Source organism: Oryzias melastigma, linkage group LG14, assembly GCF_002922805.2.
Source record: "Oryzias melastigma strain HK-1 linkage group LG14, ASM292280v2, whole genome shotgun sequence".
In the NCBI taxonomy this organism is placed as follows: Eukaryota; Metazoa; Chordata; class Actinopteri; order Beloniformes; family Adrianichthyidae; genus Oryzias; species Oryzias melastigma.
The window spans coordinates 10,362,351-10,384,484 of record NC_050525.1 but is presented as its reverse complement, the minus strand read 5'-3'; the positions used below and the strand labels follow the sequence as shown (position 1 = coordinate 10,384,484).

At 36.6% G+C, this 22,134-nt stretch overlaps 1 protein-coding gene and 1 long non-coding RNA gene across 10 annotated transcripts in view; one reads left to right on the top strand and one right to left on the bottom strand.

The window, feature by feature from the left end:
- The window catches only part of LOC112142467 (roundabout homolog 1), a 132,398-nt gene that overhangs the window by 17,322 nt on the left and 92,942 nt on the right, over positions 1 to 22,134 (top strand). For all 6 annotated transcript variants that reach the window (XM_036215111.1, XM_036215109.1, XM_024265883.2 and 3 more), the window contains one exon: positions 21,476 to 21,802. In XM_036215111.1, coding sequence (XP_036071004.1) covers positions 21,476 to 21,802 — 327 coding nt within the window. The remainder of the gene's footprint in view (positions 1 to 21,475; positions 21,803 to 22,134) is intronic.
- Positions 9,105 to 22,134, bottom strand: part of LOC112142469 — a 101,119-nt gene continuing 88,089 nt past the window's right edge. For all 4 annotated transcript variants that reach the window (XR_002918601.2, XR_002918600.2, XR_002918598.2 and 1 more), the window contains one exon: positions 9,105 to 10,607. This is a non-coding gene — a long non-coding RNA (uncharacterized LOC112142469). The remainder of the gene's footprint in view (positions 10,608 to 22,134) is intronic.

Sequence of the window (22,134 nt, the reverse complement as noted above, 5' to 3'; positions counted from 1 at the left end):
AGCCTTAAAGACGTTGATTTTTTAAAAATACACTGACAAAACAGAACATGTTAAAAAGCTTGAATTTGTGCAAACCTCTTTAACATTTATCATTTTTAGCTGGATCTAAGCACCACTTTACTCTTTTATGTTTTGAGTAAAATTAATATTGAGATAATGTCACATTAAGGTGACGTCTCAGGCTTATCTTTCTGAGTCATTTCCTCTCCAGTGAGAGAGTTAGCAATCATTTGAATCAAAGTGTCCCTCTTGCAATCTTTCTGCATTCACACTAGGCGTCCTTTCTCTTGATAATAAAAAAAAGCCTGACTAACATTAAAAAGGCTATAAAAAAAAAAAGAAACTGCCAGCGTTAGTGAAAGGACGCATCAGAAGTGCACATTATACCTTTGCTGCTTCCTCCATCCTTCTCATCTTTCTCCTTCATTTGTCTCCTGTCATTACTGACGGGGTTCAAAGCACTGCGTGAAGACTGCCGCACGAAGAGCAGTTTCCCAGAAGAGACTGAAACATGCACAAACTGCTTTAATTAGCCCGTGTATAATTAGGCAGCATTTGGATGCTGTGCTGCATGGTGGAATGCAGAAATGAGCCTGTAATAAGGCAAGAATGCCTCTGAAATATTAATTGTATTTTAAGGTAAACACTTCCAGCATACCTGGCGGTTTTTGTTACACACTTGTTACTTTGGTCTTTAGGTGCTCGGCATGCTCTCAGTGTCTATTCATTCTTTGTCTAGTCATTTTTGGTAAATGGAAGTGTGCACAATGCAAAGGAAGGCTCCTGGGGTAACAGGCTGTAAAAACAGTGAGAAGTGACGATAGGAAAATTATAAAGGTGCATTCACACCCAAGTTTCAATATTAATTCAATGGTACAGATGCAATCTGAGGTCCTGAGGTGTGATTTGGGCATCGGGCACAGTGCACTTTGGGTGGCAGATGCAGCGCGTTAAGACTTCAAAAATTGGAAGTTTGTCGAGATTGACATGGTGCATTACCCAATCAGGACTCAGCTTTGGGCATGTGACTATTTGGGTAGATTTCAGTAGCGGGTAGGAAAAATAATCCAAAATGGCTGCTTGATGCGATGGTTTTCACCCTGAATTTCCATACATCTCCTTAAGCTGCTGGGACACCAGAGATTGTCCTGGCCACTATTGGGCAAAGGCGGTATACACTCTGGACAGATCACCAGCCTGTCGCAGAGCCATGGAGCTAGAGGGATGGAGCCCGCTGTGCCAGCCAGCCGCCTGGTGGACAGCGTAGCAAAGCTCCATTACTCAGGGTCCGGCAGAGTTATCGAGCACCTCCACCCAAGGTCTAGTAGAGCTAGCGAGCGCCTCAACCCAAGGTCTAGTAGAGTTATCGAGCACCTCCACCCAAGGTCTAGAAGAGTTAGCGAGCGCCTGAACCCAAGGTCTAGCAAACCTAGCGAGAGTCTCCACCCAAGGTCTAGTAGAGCTATCGAGCGCCTCCACCCAGTCCAGCAAAGCCAGCAAGCGCCTCAACCCAAGGTCTAGCAGAGCTCGCGGTTGCGGCCCCCAGAGTTCAGCAGAGCTCACTAGCGGCCTCGACCCTTGGCAGCAGAACCCAGGATCTGTCTGTCTAGGTCTGGGCGGTATATCCATTTTGATCAAAAACACAATTTTAATCGGTGTGGGTCTTTAAACATTTTGCAGAAGGTGTTCTTAAGTCAAGTGAGTAAACTTGTTTGACAGATTTTTTTCTCAAAATGTTCAAAGTTAGCACAGGTGCTTTTTGTTCATCCAGTTTAGGATTTACACTCTGAATTAGGAGGTTTGGGAAATATGAGATAACCTGTTAGCAGTTGGCAACCAAACAATATTGTAATGTGGAGGATGAATCATAAAATCACAAACGTTTGTGAAGCACTCATGAAGTACAACTCTAATGTGATTAAAGGGAAAATTTCTCTCAATTTCACAGCCTTTTCTCTAATGATGTCTCTCCAATCTGCAGCTCAGTGGGAAAAACATTCCTCAGGCTTTGTAAATTTTGGATGCATAAAAATTATGCACATAATAAAATGAAGAATCCTGACAGTGATCAGATGCAAGATTTTGATTAGATTGCAAGGACAGCAAAAACGTACAAGCTTAAATAATTCACCAGTCGTACCCCGGAGTCCAGAACAACAATGATGTAGGGAGGCAAAAACACGCTTTTGAAAAATTCTACGTTGATACAGTTTTATATCACTTTTTGCATTATTTGCTTAAATTGCCAACAATTCTTCAAAAATTTAATACATGCAAGTTTTCGTTCAGTGATGAAGAGTACAGGTGATGGTTATGAGCTTTTCACCCTCAGAGCTGATCTTGTTAGTGCGGTGAGCAAGCCGCATGCTGTTCCCTTCATTATGCAGAGTTTGACATAGGAAGGGAGACTTTCAGGGAAAAGTACAGCTAATTTGTCAGAGAACATGAGGGGAAAAAAGTGATAAAATCGACTTTTATGAGGCTTACTGTTGAGCTCACTTTTGATAACACCTTTTCACGCTTTTGTTTTGACGATCTGCAGCAACAATTTTCCTATTTATTCAAACTAAACCCTTTTTTAAATGTGTAGTAGATTGATTCCTTGATTTAGTAGCTTTTCGGCTAACTCGTCCACTACTTGAAAAAAACATTTTAGAATGGAGAAAATCAACTATAATCCATGAATACAAGTTTTATTTCTATTTTTAAATCAAGCAATCTGCCACACTACTTTCATGTTTGACCTTTTCTGATTTATTCAAAGACTTTTTTAGATTCTACTATTTTACTGAGTTTTCAAAAATAAAGACCCACTTTGATGAAAATTTTGTTTTTAACATATTTTTGTAGCCATTTTCTGATGATGGAGGACATAGGCTTAAAATTTCTTTTCTGAGTATTTCTTTATTTACATCACTGTGAATCAGAAGATTGTTTTTGTTACGTTGAAGCTACAGTCGGCGCGCAAAAAGCACCTTGCTTTGCTACAATGTGATGCATGTAGACAAATAGCTCCATTTATGCCTTTTTTCCTTGTTTAGCTGGTATTTATCTCAATACTGTACAGCTGGAAAGCTCCAATATTGCTCGTTCTTTTTGTTGCACTGCTAAAATGAGCTTGAGGTTGTAAGATAGCTGGAGAGAACGTAAACTGATGGATGACGGGTAGTGTGGGAGGGCTTACTCTGCACCAAAAGTCTTGCCCACAACTTAGAGGCAATTTTCTTATGAATTTCAATTTTTTATTTATATAGCCCAATATCACAAATTCAATTTGCCTCATTGGGCTTCATGCCTGTAGTTTTTACAGATGCACAGATGGAGTCATAAAATATGCACAATAGGTAAAAACTAAACAGACTATAAAGAACGGTCATCCCTGTCCTTAGACCCTCCCTCGCGGTAAGGAAAAACTCCTAAAAAAACCTGAGTCAGGAAAAAAAGAAGAAACCTTAGGGATTCCCACATGAGGGAGAGATCCCATCCCAGGACGGACAGGCGATACCAGAACGGTTAAAGAAAAGTTAGCTGCTAAAACTGCATATATGAGTAGAGTTCATTCATATAGAGCTGAGGGACGAGTGATGATTAAGTCCATAGTCCAGATGAAGCAGAACTGCAGTCCACGACCAGGAGCAGGAGGACAGACGACCCACCAGGAATCACTCCCACTCAGAGATGCAGGATGGTGTCGGGGCTTCATCCAGATGGGCGGGGCTTCGTCAGGATCACCAGCAAGTCTCCCGGAAACTGCAATCTCTCCCGGTCTCCCACAGGGGAGTCGGAAAGAAGGAAAAACATGTGAATTATACTGCACCACCAACAAAGGCATACAATTAGAAGTAAATAAAAAAGTAGAGGAGAGGAGAAGTAGATGGAAAAGAGGACAGAGCCCCAGTGCACCATACTTTCCCCAGCTTCTAACTTCTAGCAGCCTTCTATGTTCTATGTCTTCTATGAATTTCTGCCACTGCATTTGATTTTGCTTAAAAAAGCCATAATCATCATAATAAAACACCGGGAAAGTTATGACAATAGATTAAATTATGTTTAGAGTGAATCTTTAACAAAAAAAAACTTGATGATGAAACTTTAAGAGCAGCATGAACTGCAAATCTTACCAAAACAGAGCCTGAACAGCTGTGTTTTGGTAAGATTTGCATCTGAGAGTGCTAGGAGATCCCTCGTGTCTGCTTAAGTTAAGATACTACCATAATATTTTGAACAAATTAAAGAATTTAAAAGGCAAAAATCACAAGAGGATATAATTCACCTAAGCTTTGCTGAATAGCTGGATTCTCTGGTTGTTACATAAATCTAAATCCAAGTTAAACAAAAACAGAAAAGCTCCACTGAAAATATCTATTTATTTAATTTCCATTTGTGAGTATTTAAAAAACAAACCAAAATCTATCTTAACTTTGTGATATTCCGTCCTCAAAGCTATTTGAAAAGATAAAGTCTTTTGGTTTGGTTTGCTTTGGTTTTTCATAGATTTGTAAAATATATTTATCCTGTGTTACAACTAGAATATACACAGATGTTACTAAATTAAACAAAAAACTCTCGTCCAGCAAAACATTGAAACATCTGGATTTATCGTGCTCCAGTCTGCTTTGAATATGAAAGATGTAGCTACTTTTCTTTTTTCTTTTGAATGAATATTTGAAGTTTTTTTTGGAACAGTAAAAACATAATTAAACCTCTTTTTTAAACCCACAGCAAACCCGACTCGGTTTAATCTAACTGTACAAAGGGACCATCCAGTGTAGAAGTCTAAGTGGATAGATAATCTTTTTAAATATTCAAAACTTGTCCGAATCCTTTGTACTTTTAAACTGCTGTTGAAATTTTAAAAAGCTCATAAATCACAATCCAATTCTTGTTTCTGCTTCAAACACAATTAATGTTTGGTTTGCAAAGTTAGAATACTAAAAACAGAAATCTATGAATCGTTTAGACATTTAAGGTGGTGTTTGAATTGAAAATGTGGGGAAAAAAGCTGTATTAATGGTGAAGATTTTCTTGTTAGGGAAGTAAAGCCAGAATAACTGTGACTGACTCTTTTTTATTGTTTTTAGTGGATCTTCGTGGTTTAATATGTTCTTTACTTATTTACTCTCCTAAAGTGTTGGATTAAATTGTGTATGAAGCAGTAGACTGCCCCGTAATTTCCATAGGGATTAATGAAGCATCCATCCATGTTGTTTCATGCCAACTAGTTACAACTGCAGTGAAAATCTGGATCTGATTTATTTTTTTTTTTTACCCAGTGACTTGCTTTCTTAAGCTTCCGTTGTTCAGAGTAAGGCCAGCCTGTATGTTTCTCGTTAGACAAATACGTTAAAGTAGTAGCTAGCAAAGAGGAGCTTGTTTCCAAAACAGGAACTGTTTCTTCAGTTCTATGGAACTGGTGTGGTTTTTGCAACTTTAGATTTGGAGCAACAAACTGCAAATTCTGCTTGAAGGCTGTAGCTACCAAAGTAGGAGTGCGACAAATTTGTTTTTAACACCTAAATCCTAGACTTTGTTCAGTGCGAGAAGTGTTTCTCTTTACAAGAGGCCCAAGCTAGCAAAACCTAGCTAGCTTGATACAGAACGGTATTCTGTATCAAAGCAAACAATACAGACACTTTTTGTTAAATAGTTGGTATTAAAACACCTCTTTCTTCCAGAACCAGCTTTCCCTTACCAATAAGTATACTTCAAGTATATGTTTTAGTATACAAAAAAGTATTTTTTTCCCAACGTATACCAAGCATACTTAGAGAGTATTTACTAACAAGTATAGTACTTGGGACTAAAGTGGCTCACTTTTAGTTTATAAAAAGTATATTTAGAATTATACTAAAGTAACTTTTCTGGTATAATATTAGTTTAAAACTTTAAGTTTACTCTAAGTTTATGAAAGTACACTTTGAAGTATATCTAATGTAGCTTTTAAGGTTTGCTTTTAGTTTCCAAGTAATACATTTCTACTGATTAGTGAATTAAAATACATTTTTAATATACTGGAAATATCCTGAGTATACATCTACTCCACTTTTAATGCTGTGGAAGAAAATGTTAAAGGAAAGTGGAAAATATAAGCTAAAAATGTTTAGACTTGTATATTTCTAGGAATGATCCAACATGAATTTATGAACTTGTAAAGTTGATCTCTAATAAGTACCTAAAAAGTAAACTAAAAGTATGCAATCTTAATTTTAGTTTTAATAAAGTATACTAAAAATAAATTTGAGTATACTTATTTTTGGTAAGGATAGTGGTATGTCTGGTTAATTTTGAGTTTTTTCATGAAATCATGAAACCTCTTACCCTGTAGTACTTCTCTTCCAAACTCATCCTTCAGGATCACTTCTTCTATGGTTTTCTGTCAACCCATACTTCAATAAAACAGCTTGAATCGATGCCCAATCTACAACCTTTGCTCCTTTTCTTTCTGGTCTTTTGAACACACGTTATTCACCTTTCTTCTCTCATGCATGATGGCCAACCGTCTAGGCTTCTCTGTTAAAGTCCTTCAATTTCAAAGTCTTCCTACAAACATGTCATCTTCTTCTTCATTGTTGACCAACAGTAGTCAAATACCACCAGCACACTAGTGGCCATTGTTAACCCAGGCCACAACCAATCCAGAAGAAAGTTCTGTTTGTGGTCAGAATGGCTAGAATGTTGCTAAACTTTTTTTATCAGTTAAAACATATTTTTTAGTTTAATGTATTATCTGCTTTTTAATACTGTACTTTGATCAGTTTCACAGTGTTGAAGGTGAATACTTTGTTTTGATCAATAGCTTCATTGATCACAAAAGTATTTCAGAGTCACTGAGCATTACTAGTAGTACATAAGGACTTTCGTTTCTATTGAGTCCTTCCCTCTCACCCTCATATCTGTTGCTATGGAAGAAGAGTCTTCATATTTGCAAACATATTGAGTTACCGCTGAAGCAGTGAGCTATTTCTCCATAGTTCTTGATCTTAGTGTTTAAAATATGCGCATAATGGGCACACAGGCGAGTGGCAGGTAGCATGAAGAGATGCATATGAAATACAGAGAAGCTGAGATACAGCGTGGGTGTAATTTTAAGGCTGAGTATTAATTCAGAACAGAACCATGTATTTTTTTCTGTATATTTTTCTATCTTAAAATCAGGTACTTTCACATCAGCTGTTTCCTTTCATTTAGCAATCAGCTTCTAGCTTTCTGCTAGAGAATAAAGATGAGTGTTTTGATATCATTTTGTAGAATACATCTCTCCTGTACAGCCCTCATCATTTAGCTTAATTGATTTGTGTAGTATTTCTACTAAATATTTATATATTTATATATTTTTACCAGAACAGATCATGATATTTTAATGTAAATGGGCCAAATTAATCATACTTACTATCGTATTATTTTGTATCTAAAATGGTTGCATTTCTGATTTAACAAGGCACATACCTCTCTTCTGTTTTCCCAGAATCCTTTGCAATCATAGTTGCAATCATTATTGCAGAAAGCATAAACAAACAAGAAAGAGAGGTCAAGATGAAGAGAAAGTTTCTATCTGGGGAGAAAAGGTGCATAAGACAGACAAAAAACCAGGAAAAGACAGACTAGTTAGTTGATTAGCTTATAGCTACACTGCTTTGACTTAGTAAATGAAGCATGCATGTGATTTGTAGTTTTCAAACATTTTTTTACAAACATCTTTGTATTTATAAATCCAAAAGAACAAAAAATAAAATAGTAGACATTTGTTAACTGTGAAAGATTGACATATGAGTTGAAAAGCGTGAATAGTAAAAGGAAAAAGTTTAGCAAATCATTTAAAAGTTGTAGTTATGGAGTTTTAATGCTACAACAATAAGCAATCTCAAAGTGACTAATTAATCCTATGTAATATACAACACATTGTCATCGACTTACTGGTTTTTGGGCTTAGCTATTACTAATATTTATTATTTTAGGGTAACTTTTTGCAGCATGTTATGTACTCTGTTTATATATATATATATATATATATTTTAGTTCCAATTTTATTGGAAAATGTTTAATATTTGATGAACCATAATGAGTTTAAAACATTTACTGGTTTGTTTATTTTTGTAGGATTTTACCTTTTATTCAAATCTTAAGCAAAAACAGCAAAAGAAACTGAGATTTACACAAACTAAAAAAAGAAAGTGCATAGACAACTAACATCTATGTTAACGTAATAAGGCGTAACACCTCGTCTGAAACTGTCACATGCAATTTTATGTAGCCGACGGTTTAAATTCAATCAATTCTATGTGGATTTTTCTTTTCCTTAAGAATAACAAACCATCTCTGTGCAAATCCAGTGTCTGCTATGCTCACGGAAAGTTTCACTCAAGCTCTGCCTGAGTGATAATCAATGTCCTATACAGCCACTTTACTTACCGCTGAACGTTTAATGGAGTGAGAGTAAGCCTTTGAGAAGGGCCGCTGGCTTTCTTAGACACTTGTGCTTTCCAGCCAGGTGCCTCTTTTTGCAGACAACGATGGGTTTTAGCAGCTGACTGTCATCCAGCACAGCTTACTTATTCAGAGTTTAAAAGTAAAAAAAAAAAAAACCACACTTTTTAACCACAGGTTTGACATGACAAATGGTAAATGGCATATAGTTGTAAAGAACTCTAAAACCTTTCTTGAAGGCCCAAAGTGCTTCACACACTGATGGTGGCTCCACTGCCAAACACTGGTGCCAACTTATAGCCACCAGGACCAATGTGGGGGTTCAGTGCTTTGCTCAAGGACACTTCAACACATGGATGGGCACGGTGGGAATCCAACCTGCGATCTACCTCTGCACCATGGTCGCCCCTAAGACAGCAAAGTGATTACTAGTGAAAAGCAGCTGAATGGATATACTGGGAGTGTCGTAGAATCAATGCCTTTTGAGGTGGGCATTATCAGAAATAAATGGACTTCATGAAAGTAACACTTTGACGTGATCAGGCCCGAGTTGTCCTTTAAGTGAGGGATAATGCGTGACAAAGTGTGCATTATCAGAAATTAATAGACTTCATGAAAATAACACTCCGACATGATCAGGATCCCAAGTTAATGCCCGAAAAGTGTGCATTATCAGAAATTAATGCTCGCCGTGACAGCCTTGCTTCAGTGAAGTGCGTTCATTTCTGATAATGCACACTTTGAATGGCATTATACCCTTGGGTCATAACGGAACAGTCATGTCAGAAGTGGTTCAAATCAAGTTTAAAAAAAAAACAACTTCTATACATTCACAACATGTACAACAAATCAATAATTGATGCTCAATAGGAAACAAATCAGAATACTTTGAAGCTTCATGCAAAAGTGAAACATTTTAACACAAACACATTTTTTTAAACTCCTGACTAAGACTGAGCCCCCCTCCTCTTGTACACGCTTACTTGCAAAAGTTTTTGCATGAATCGTGTTCACAACTTCTCTGAAATGTGCATCTGAATGGATGACCTTGTTTGAGCATTTTTGTGACAGTTCAAAAGATTAGATTCGTTTGTGAAAGGCACATCTCTATGTAAACAGGCACAGTGTGTGGGAATCACCTGTTCTTCTGTCTGTCCCTCTGTTGCTGCACTAATCCCATCCATTTGCAAAGTAAGGTTCCACATACAACTATTCTCGTGTTACATGCATAGACCGTTTAATAAGAAAAAGATATTCATGTCAATGGTTACACACCGCTGGACTGCTTTTAGCGCTCAGTCAAATCGAGAGAATCCGGTTGATTTTCAAAATAAAAGATTTCTGACTCAAAAAAAAAAAAAAAAAAAAAACTGGCATCATTTACTAGGTCTTCCGTGGCCCGGTGCCTGGGGACCACTGGTCTAGATGACCCCACTTTTAATTTAAACATACCTAGGTTAGCCCAAGGGCTAGTAAAAAAAAAAAGAAAAAGAAGAAGCCCCTCCCTGTTTGTCCAGTGTGAACATTATGCCTCTCAGTCTCAATACCTTGTGTGTACATACAGCAAAACACAAAGTTCTCAAGTGCATTTCGGCTGCAGGAATCTAAGCTAAAGGTTGCAAAATGTGCATCCTCTCCCGTGTACTGCAGACACGCCGCCTGATTTACTCTCCAGTTCAAATGTCCTGGTGACCTACTTGGCCAAGATGTTTATCAAGCACTAGAGATGTTCTGGTTCTAGTGTGCCCTGAGGAATGAATCACTTGTTACCCTTTTTGTTCAACAAATAGCAACCCAATGAGCTTCATTTTTTAATACCATACTTATATATATATATATATATAACTTTTACATAGGGGCTTCATAAAATCATCAAATCAACCCATATAGGAGCTTCTTGGGGGGAAAAGCAGCTTTAGGGCTCCAAACTTGACATTCATATTTCATTCATAAAGAAATAAACAAATCAATAATAGAAACACTTGTTATTCTGCATCAGGTAAAATCAATTCCAGAGCCCGTGGTAAGTAAGCTAGTGAGCACATTCCTGCTGCTTACATTTTCACTCAGCTCATATCTCGCCCTGAACATCTGGGTGCCGCAGTCGGGAGGTGTTATCATGTCCACGACCTTGACTCGCCTCCCGGGAGAGTGGCTCACTGTGCTGCATTGTGTTGCTGGAGCTGCGGTAGGAGAAAGCAAACGGGTTTACAGAGCTCCTGTGATTAAAACCACATGTGTTACTGCAATTTAAATAATAAAAAAGTAGGAGAAGGTGGGAGACACCTTGTCACGGCCACACACAGACACAGGAACACACCTACATTCCTTTTTCCACATTCTTCGGGTGAATGACAGTGTTCAACTGTTCTGCTTAATTGTGGTTTATGCAAACCTGGGAAAAATGTCTGGTATTTATTGGATGTCTTCTGTTTGAATGAGTGTGTGGTTTTGTTTGGACTGTGTTTATACAGGAAATGAGCAGCAGAAACCGTTGACATTTTCTGAAATGTAATTATTTTCTTTGAGGCATCGGTTATCGACAAAAAAATGTTAACACTTTTAATTTAGTTCTAGTATTTATAGGGAACAAAAAAGCTGAATGACTGATTTGAACAAAAAAAGGAACACTTAAGTCTTTGAATGTGACAAACTTTATTTAAAAGTCAAGGTTTTGTTGCAGCATCTTTTTTTTATTACTACACAATGAAGTTTTTCATATAAATTGACTTGTCAAAAGAAGTTAAAAAGTATAGAAAACAAGATGTTTTTGTCTTGTTTTAATTAAAAAAAGAACTCTCCATAAAACTAATATAATTTACTTTAAAAAGTGAGTATGTAAAGATGTTTATTTAGTCAGCAATGTATGTTTACGTCAACCGACCGTTAGCATTAGCATTCTTTGGGAAATTACATTAAGCGTTAGCATTAAGCTACAACTTTAGCATTATGTGCTAGTTATGGATCAAGTATTGATCTAACAGGCTTTTTCAAATTGATTAATCAATTTTATCAACCCAGCTTTTGTGGAAATTCTGTTGTGGAGAGCCACAAATTTGCGTATGCATCTTGTGAAAATCACGCACAGGTGCAAAAGATTTATGTATATTAGTATAAACTACATTAAATAGGCATATACTGTGAAATTCTCAACCAATCCAAAATCTTAAATGTTAGCCAAAATCCTCGATAGACATCTCTGCGCACATTGACGAATGAGAGAAACACTCATGAATGTATATCACAAGTGTCAAAGTCAAGGCCCGGGGGCCAGATCCGGCCCTCCAAGTAATTCTATCCGGCCCTCTAGATGGGAGAGTGTAATTTTTTAAATTTTTTTTATTTCCATTGGTTATTAAGGCCCCAACGTTATCTTGCGCTTATTTCTAACTTGTATAGTTTTGACAAAATATGTTTTTATTAAGGGTAAAATTTTCAAAGTTATTTAATATTTAAGTTGATTTATTCTGAAATAATATTCCTGCCTTTTTATTATTCAAAATTATGTTAAAAAGTTAAGGTTTTAAAGTTTTAAAAAATTGGCATTGTGCTAGCTTTTTGCACTATTTTGACATTTACTAAGATTTTTTAGGCTAACTTGGAGTTGAGCTAATATTTAGCTGCATGCTAGCTGTTTTGGCTAATTTAGGCTTTTCTTTTTATGTTTTTAGGCTAATTTGGAGTTGGGCTAATATTTCAGCTACATGCTAGCTGTTTTTGCTAATCTAAGTTTTTTTTAGGTTAATTTGGTATTTAGCTAATATTTTAGCTGGCTATCAGCTTCAACATTTTTAGCTATCAGCTTCAGTGTTTTCAGCTATCAACTTAAGCATTTTAAGATATCAGCTTCAGGGTTTTTAGCTTTCATTTTCAGCTATCAGCTTCAACATTTTCAGCTATCAATTTCAGCATCTTCAGTGGCCAAATTCAGCTTACAGCATTTACACTAGTATTATTTCGGGTAACACTATATATCTAGTTCATAATTATATTAAAAAGTTATGTTTTTAAAGTTTTAAAATTGTATTTTTTTAGTGTTCAATAAATGTTTATCCTGTTTGACCCGCATCCTAAAGTGTGTTTGGGATTTTGCCCCCTTGTGTGATATTGAGTTTGACACCCCTGATGTATATGTATGCACGAAAAAGCAAAATTTTAGATGTGAAAAATGCATCAAATGTGTGTAGTGTCTGTGCGACACTGCCTTTACAGACTGACGTGCTTCATATAGAGTAGTCCCTTTCCTATTAAGCCTGATACCGATTAGAGGAGTTGGTTTGCCGGCTTTAATCATTTATTTCCCCTTTGGCCTTTTTTACATCAAGCCTGAGGTGAAAGTGCTAAGTGATTTCTTTTTTTCAAAGCCTAAATTTTTATTAAAAATCAAAATTGCTCTGGAAGTGTGAAATGTATTTCACTGCTTTTCATTCCTTCCAGCGCTGCTCTTTGATTTCTCTGGTCACGATGTCTAACTTGTTATTGCAGTCTGACACGTTGGCTCCTCAATGTGTCTTGTTTCCTTTTATTCTCTTGTTGTGGATCGCCGTCTCCTCAAACGTCCTTCATTTTTGACTAACAAGAGCAAAGCTGTGAGCCCACAATCTGCCCGCCGATTACTGTGTGGTCTTTGATCCCCCACTGTAACATATGAGTCACTGCAAGAGAAGATTTAATGGCTTTTGCAGATTGAAACAAAAGGGGGTTTTCCTTAACAAGAAAAAGCCGTTCACACTTGTAAACCTTCGATAAACTCTGCCTTCTGCTCCTCACAAATGGGATTAAGGAAATACCAAAGGGGTTCAAGCAAACATGAATCACTACGGGGTCATGTCATGAAAAATAAACTTACTTTGTTGGTACACTTTTTAGTTAAAAAATTGCTACACTTACTTCGCAAATGATACACATTTATAGAAATTCAATTTTCAATTTCAAGTTCTGATTTTGACTCATGTGCTAAAAAGGAAACTTTTATAGTTTTAGCAAAATATCTTTTAGCTTAAAAAAAAAGCAAAAAGCATTTTATGCATTTAGTCTTCACAAGGCTGCAGCATGAATAGCACAGTGGTGGGCTTTAGGAAGACCACCAACAGTGCGGTAAATTACTCTCACAATATATTTTTACAATCGGGAGTAAACATTTGTTATTTCAGAGCTGTTCCCTTTTCTATTTGTTGCTCTTTGCTATCACTTTCTTCCCTTCAATACACCCCCCCCACCCTGCACCCCATTCATTCTCTATTGAAAAGCTCACACTGCAAAGAACTGCAGTCATTTTACTGCCGTAACCGCAGAGCAGGATTTATTTTTATTTTTTTTGCCCATATCCAACATAAAAAGATATCTGGTGACTGTATTTTTTAAATGTTTCAGATAATGTTTAAACTAAAGGGTAACAATATTAATAATGTGACAACTTACCGTTAAAAATGGTGATTTTGGTGTCGTAACATGATCTTGTGGCATTTTTCTGACATTTATAAATAATATTTACATCAAAATTGCATTTCTGAGTATGAACTTATGCAAATCATTGTGAATCTGGACCAAACAATTTAAAAAAGTGTATAAGTGTATTTGTGATGTAGAAAATACGCTCTGAGCTCTTAGTGACAGGGAGGAGAAAGATTAAGAAAACCTTTATTTGTCCCACAATGGGGAAATTGCAATAAAAGGAAAGGGGGCGGAGTTGCTCTGTGCCAATGTTCCCGCCCACAACTCTGCAATATGTCCTAAAACCAATTCTTTTTGGCTAAAAACAGCACACTAATAATAATTAAAAAAACACTAGGAATGATTTTAGAGTAGATCAAAATATAATAAGAATGGGACTTTAAACCAATAGTTCAATGCGAATCAGGATATTCTATTGATTTATGGAAAACAACTTCATATTAAAGGCACAGAAAGAAGATCCATGGAGAGAAAAAAAATCATCAAAATTTGCTTTTACTTTGTAATATTTTGATTGTTTTTATTTTTACTGCAACTTGTTTTTGTGCAATTTTGACATGCATCAGTAATTTTAAGGAGCCTGACGCTGAGAGGAGTTGAGCTCTGGGTCTGTCTCACAAATTGGTCCTGGGTGAAACTTCAAAGAGTTATTTTGAAACTCTTACAGGGATCATATAACAAGCCCAGAGAGATAGCTGACCTAAAAAGGCAATCCAGACCTTTTTTTTGAGTTCCTTATGGTACTGAATATTTCAGGCTGTTTCAGGTTGAATTCCAGACCAAAGGTATGAAGCTCCAGTATCTTCACACAGTCAAACAAAGACGGTAAAAATACTGACAAAGACTCAATCTTAAGAAAGTAAAAAAAAAAACTGTCTTTTATTTTTTTGTCAAACAAGAAAGTTATTCAATAGCAAAATCATCTTAGTTTGAGAAAACATGTTTGTATTTCGATTGTAATCCTATTGGATTAAAGCTCCAGGATTGAATCCTAATGTGAAATTGGGTATTTCAACCAAATTTAATTTAATTTCATGTATTTCTTTCTCTCATGTGCCTCCATGATCCACAATAAACGAACACCATAAAAGAACGTAAATGTAACACATGAGAGCATGAGGAAGAACACGTCTTATTTTTGCCCCTTGAACCAAACACAACACAACTTTGACCATCCAGATCACTAACTTCTACATCACTACTTATATGTTTTTAAAACAACTTATAATTAAATCCTAAAGATCAGGATTTGAATTTGGTGAGCCAATCCTCCCTTTAATCCTCATTAAATCTGTGGCCACTGCGCGGCGTTCAAAAACGCAACTTTCAATGACCAAATTTGCCGAAAAATGTGCATTTAGGCGGAATTTTGAGATAATCGAAGTTCTAATTATTGTAAACCTAGTCTAAATGCTTGTGCTGTATTTATTAAATATGCTAAAAGCAAAGATCTGTTGTCAGAGACTCTGTTGCTTCAAAATCTCAACATGAAATGTTTTTTGTCAGTATTTCTTTGATGTTTGATTAAAAACCACAAAGGTCGAGGACGATATCTTTATTGTTTTGCTATAAACTAGTGGTGTCAAACTCATTTTAATTCCCATTCAACCCGTCTGATCTCAAGTGGGCGGGACCAGTCACATAATAGTAATATAGCCTAAGGTCAACTTGTAATCTATAGCTTTGTTTTTTATTTTGTTTTTTTCTAAGTTGGAAAAAACAACCTAGTAGCTTAATCACTTATTACATTGTTTATTGTGTTTATTTCTTCATCTCTTGTTATGCCGGTCTTGTGTTTCCTTTGGTTCCCCTAGTGGTGGAATTGCACATTGCGGTCTTTTCTTTAACCCTTTAAAGTGTTTATATTCTTTGATTTACTGTAGCTTTTCAACTATTTATAACTGTTGATTGTGTTAACAGTTGAAAAGTTACAGTACTTTATAGATTTTGTGTGTAAGCGTCTCAGGTGTTAAAGGACTGTGTTTAAAACTTGCTTTTTTTTCAAAACCCTTATATTTTTTTCTCTTCACGACTGGACTGGATTAAACTATCTGGTATCTAACACCCAAGATATAAACGTATTTCAAGTACTATAAAGTACAGAAAGAGTAATAATGAATGAAGTTCCCTCCAGACTGTGTTTTTGAAATAGAAACACAATTTTAGTTAAGAAAATACATTGTTGATGTGTTTTTCTTACATTAAATCCACCCTAAAATAGTATTTCTAGTTTCTTTGTTCTCTGATTTACTACTTTTTTGACTCTATTGCTTCTTTTCTAGTATTCCAAAGGGATCCAAAATTATGTAAAGAAAAAAAATAATAATAACTCCCTGCTAACAATCATTGGGGAAAAAATGCACAGATGTCTTCAAGTCACAACAGAACAGCTGATTTATTTCTTGTAAGTGCACAGGCGGCACAAATGACCTTAGGTATGTAATCCATTGTGCACCTTTATGCATGCTTTTGCATACGGAATGTGTGCTGGCGGCTGGCCCTTTGCAGATAAAGCCCGTTCTTAGGGGGAACCACTTGTGGCGGGCTGATACTGCCTCTTAGCGATGCCAGGGAGCTTAAGGAGCTGCGCAGACCCCCAGGCATCAACCCAGCACAATTAAAAACAAGGAAAACAGCATGTGTGGTGTAAACAGGGACTAAAGGCCACAGTAGCTGCCTTGTTTGCATTGTTCTGATACTGGCTTAGACGTCTAGACAGAGTGTTAAATTGCACCTACATTAAATATTTACAATTTTCCCCTGCAGCTGTGCGAATGCTATTTGCTTGCCGCCTCTTTTTTTATTTGACATGTAGAAAGGGTTTTGTTTGCCTTTATGATGTTTCGAATTCTGTCTTGTCAAATGATTTTCAGCTTCATCGCTCTTTTCGGTTTCAGGTCTTTGATCGCAGTAATTAGCATGGCTGCGTTTGAGAGACAGGTTGGGATTTTTTCCCTCTCGAGATGCTAAGTAACTATTGACTTAAAATGTCAATTTTTTGCTCGAAGCATTAATCAAACTCTGCTATATTGCATTTTCCAGGCAGTCGTGAAACATTTTAAATGTTGTAGAAAAACACAGACTTCCTATTGACTAATAAACATCATTTTAATACAGAATAATTAAAGTTTCTGGTTGCTTCACTGCAGACAATGGATTTTTATGAAAAATATAGATTATTTTTCCTCAATTTAAATGGGTGTTACTTGGTCTGAAAACAACTTATTTGATGAAGCGATAACAAAATGACTGATTTAAGTATAAAAAATATATTTTTAGAGCAATATGAGGGACTTAAGGCTTTTGGAAGTAGGATCAACAAGGTTTGTTGCTGTAGCCTCCTAATTTAACCTCAATTCCAGAAAAAACAGCAGTTTGTTTCAAATCTAGAAGGAATGAAAATGAATAATAAGAGTCAAACCTTTATTTTAAAACAGAACATAAATACCTAACATGTTTCTCTGACTACATCTGGGTATAAACGACACAGGTTATGTTTTTCTGGTGAGTAACGATGGGACAAACTATAGAAGACTTACTTCAATTTTTGTTGACATAAAACTTGGCTGACAGGCTTAACCGGAGACATGCAACATGGAATGATCCCAGAGCAGTCTGGGCAGATGGAAACAAGCAGCCGTGGGGTTAACAACCTTCAAGATGGAAAGGAAGCAATAATTTGGGAAGCCTGCCTCTTGAGGTCCACCCTGAGAGATGGGTTCACAGTTAACTGCCTTTTGCAGCCAGCTACTTGTAGAAGGACTCCATGGTGAGGAGCAAAAGCCGGTGAGGTGGAAAAAAGACTCGACTAGCTGAAATGTGCAGGTAAAATACTATAGTCAGAGGATGGGAAGCCATGAGGACTAAAAAACCAAATGGTGGTAATAGGAAATAAGCCTAATATCAAACTTCTGTCATGTACAGTATTTAAATCACTAAATTAGATTTTACTCATTAATAGATAATAAATTGTCCTTTAGTGTAAGCAACAAAAATTATGTTAAACTTAGAACTATCTTCTTAGTGCATTTGTTCAGTTTTTGTATCTATTTTTAACAAAAGCATTAAAAACACGTTTTAAAATTGTGGTTTTAACTAGTTATTTTGAAGAAAATTAATTGCAATATTTTAATAAATTAAAATGATTGAAATTTAGTCTTGAAATCTCACTTTTTTGTGATAAGCAGTCAAACAATTGTGGTTAAACACTGTTTAATACAGGGGTCTGCAACCTGCAATGCTTCAGGAGCCGTTTGGGTCGATTTCCTAATACAACACAGCGAGGAGACAAAGTCTTACTTCCCCCGTCAGATAACAGGAACACTGATATTTTAATGTCAAAAAAATTAAGAATTAAGCCATAAATTAAGTCCAAAACCATTGTTTTATGTTTTTACTTTGCACGAAAAGCATAAACATATGGAAAAAATTGCCTTTTTTTCCCTTCAAAATATGAAATGTTTTTTAACAGAGATTCATGTGGCTTCCTTTCAAAATAAAAGATATCCTGGGCCACATTGGACCATCTTGGAGTAAATATTGTAGTATAGTGTAAAATCAGAAATGAAAAAAAAAACTGTTTATTTTACTATTTGTGTGCACCTCAGCCTAATTAACTAAAATTAAATCAGAGATAACTAAGTGACCATGCTTTATTTTGACTTAAAAATCTTGAATTTGTTCAAAAATAGAAAATCAAAATTGTAATCTGGTATGCTCTGAGCATAAATTCTCGCTCTGCTTGCTTAAGTTCAATTGATTTTTTTTGTTTAACTTTACACACAAAAATATGTCAAAATATTTTATTGAAACTTTGTTAAAGTACACAGTCACCGCTCAATGGATTGTTGGAGCATTATGGGTACTGTAGTCAGATGCCTCTCAGAGTGACATCTTAATTTCCTTTAATTTTGTGTTACTACTAACTGACTTACTTTTTGCTTCAAAATGACTTTTTAAAATGAACCTTTTTATTTTTCTTTATCCAGAGGGCCACAATGGGGATCCCTGCTTCAATATAAGTTAGGAGTTCATATACATGTTTTTATGTAATGGTAGGATTGGATGCTTAAAATACAGTATCTCGTTTTCCTCTTGTTAGGTTCATAACAAAAGAAGAGCTGACAAATTAAAGCTAAGTAACAAACAAACCAAGAGAAACAGACAAAAAAATACACGTCATGATACAAGTATAAAATCAACACAAAACATAAACTCTACATCATTTTACCCCTCATCCCAATGCAGTTTGACAAAGCATAGTCAATCAAAAACAGACATTTTAAGATCATTTAAAATGATGGAAACAAAGACAAGTGTTGAGAAAGCTCTCCTAAATGTAGATTTATATAAATGTTACATCTTGATTTTTAACTGGTTGAATAAAGGCAATCAATCAAAATGTACAAGAATGTATAGAAGTAGGAAGGTTGTTTCTATTTTTCTGTAAGCGTGAACACCCAAAAGCCTTTTTTCCTGATTTTCCATCAAATCTCTGTTGTTAAATTTCCGCCAAAACTCTCCCATGAGCATATATAAAACTCCACGCATGCAATTTAGAGGAAAAATTTGGTGGAAATTTAACGCCAAAAAATGTGATCAGTATGATGGAAGTTGTGTTGTACTAATGCTACTAAATATTGTCTTAAGTATAGTGGAAAGTTGAGATGAATGCATTTAATAATGAACTGAAGGTGAGAACTAACCTATAGCTGCTGGTGCACAGTAGTGTGTAAATGATACCCAGACCATGTAGAATGACTGAAGTGGTATTGGAGTAGATGATGTCTGCATAATCAAGTGTCCTCATACTCTAAAGGAAAAACGGTGGAGTCCATTGTGCAGATTGACATCCACCTCACCATAAACCCCTTTCATAATGGTATCTTTTGTGTATAGCCACTTGTCTGTATGCCATTTATTGGCTACAGTGGGAATGTTTGGCGCTCATCGCTCTACAGCATGGTAGTAATTATCTGCTTTATAACACCACCGGCATGTTACAGAGAAACCTGCTGAAGTCTGTGGAAGCTACTGCAGCTGCATGGAATAACAGAAAAGCGTTCACAGAGTCATAAACCGCGGCTGCCTGATTGACACGAGCGCCACATGTTTTCCACTTACTCTGTCCTCTCTAAATATTTTGCACACCTACTACCTCTTATTTGGATTGAAAAAAAACCGGACCTCTAAAGATAAAAAAATACAGTAAAAGAAAAATGAAAGAGCAATTGTTGGTTGGTGTGTGATTGGAAGTGACAATGTGTGAGAGCTTTTCTGTGTCAGGGGTGAAAAAGATGAATAGAGGCTGGGATGTAAAGGGGCATTCAAGTTGTATACCTGGAACTCATTAGGGGGGTTTTCTTCGTCCTCTGAGGCGCCGGGACTCATTCACGCCGCTCGACTGGTGAGTCTCTTTGAAGACGGAGAAATGATTGACATGTCAGGGATGTGTCAGGGTGGAGATGGGCTTTTGTGGTTGTTAGTGTTGTTATGGTTGAAGGTATTCTTCTTATTATTCCCATCATTTTTTCGAAGAAGTTGGCTTCACATGTTGAAAACATAAATGATGGATGAAGAGATGAGGCTCGCTCTCTGGCTTATTTTAAGATTGGACGTCCAGAGTTTGCACGGTTGGCATGGAAACTTTTAGTCCTCTCGATTCTGTGTTTGCCAGGATAATTCCACCAGTTATTTATAGAGTTAAAAATGTGGCCATAATGTATATCTTTTAATAGAAAACCGTTGTGTATAAGCAGTTGAAATGAACTGAATTAATGAAAGCTTAATAACATGAAAAAAATACTACTTCAAAAACCCACTCCGAAGAAATTTGTGTTTTTGGTGTTTTTAACATGTTTTTGTAGCATTTTCTCATAATGGAGGAAGAAAATTACATTTAAAATTGTATTTCTAAGTATTTATTTATTCAAATTGTTGTGAATGTAGCTGGAAAAAGTCTCTAGTTGTGACGAAGAAGGTACTACGGCAAGCCACAATCCCCATTTTCCATTCTGATGTGTCCACTTTCAGACAAATGGATCCATGAACGTCTTAGTTTTCCTCGTCTGAGCTGGAATTTGACTAAAAACTGGATAACTCAGATATTGCTCGCCATTGTTGTTGCACAGGTAATGTGAGGTTGGGGTTATGAAGGCTTGTAAGGTGGCGTCTAAACAGAAGGATGTCGGGAAGCAGGGGCGGGCTTATTTTGCCCACAAGCAAATTTCTACTAAATTACTGCTGCTCTGCTGAAACTTTGTCTTAGTAAACGACACAAGTTTTTAAATTGTGGTTAAAAACTGCATAATCATAATTAAAATACCACTGGGAATTCTTTTAAAGTAGATCAAAAGATGATTGGAGTAGGACTTTATCCACATTTTATAATAAAAGCCCTTTTTCTCCAGTAGTTTTGTTGTCTTTAACTGATTTTGTAAGAAAGAATTTGCCAAAATTGTGTTCTTGTTTTGTGTTATGACTAAAATGTAAAAAGGTCTCTCAACCAATTTCTTTTTTATTCATATTTCCTCTTTCTTTGGGAAATATCGATCTTTTTAAAGACTATACAGACCTTTGCACTATCCTTCTCTTCCAGGATCCCGTCTTCGTCAGGAAGACTTCCCTCCCCGTATTGTGGAGCACCCGTCAGACCTAATTGTGTCCAAAGGGGAGCCAGCCACTCTCAACTGCAAGGCTGAGGGCCGTCCTCCGCCCACGGTAGAATGGTACAAAGACGGAGAGCGCGTGGAAACAGACCGGGACAACCCCCGCTCCCATCGTATGCTGCTACCCAGCGGATCGCTTTTCTTCCTGCGGATCATCCACGGGAGACGAAGCAAACCAGATGATGGTAGCTACGTGTGTGTGGCGCGGAACTATCTGGGCCAGGCCATCAGTCACAACGCATCCCTGGAAGTTGCCAGTAAGTTCACAACGGCTTTCCTTATCATTTGTCATTTCCTTGTCATTTGTTCAGGTGATTCCGTCCACCTCTTTGGTCAAATCCTAAATGATCTAAAGCAGGTTTTAGTGACTTCCATGCCCTACACAGACATTCACTGCAAGACAAGCAGCAGCTGTGTCTCCTTCAGTCTGTGGTTTGAACAAGGGAGTGTGTGTGGTGGCAGGTGGTAGTCCTGCTGAATCGGGGCATTGCACCTGCCAAGTCTGGGGTGTTGTTGCCAACACAGCCTAAAAACTAACAGGTGGATCTTTAAAAACACCTACGGTTGTCAAAAAGGAATAGGACAAAGC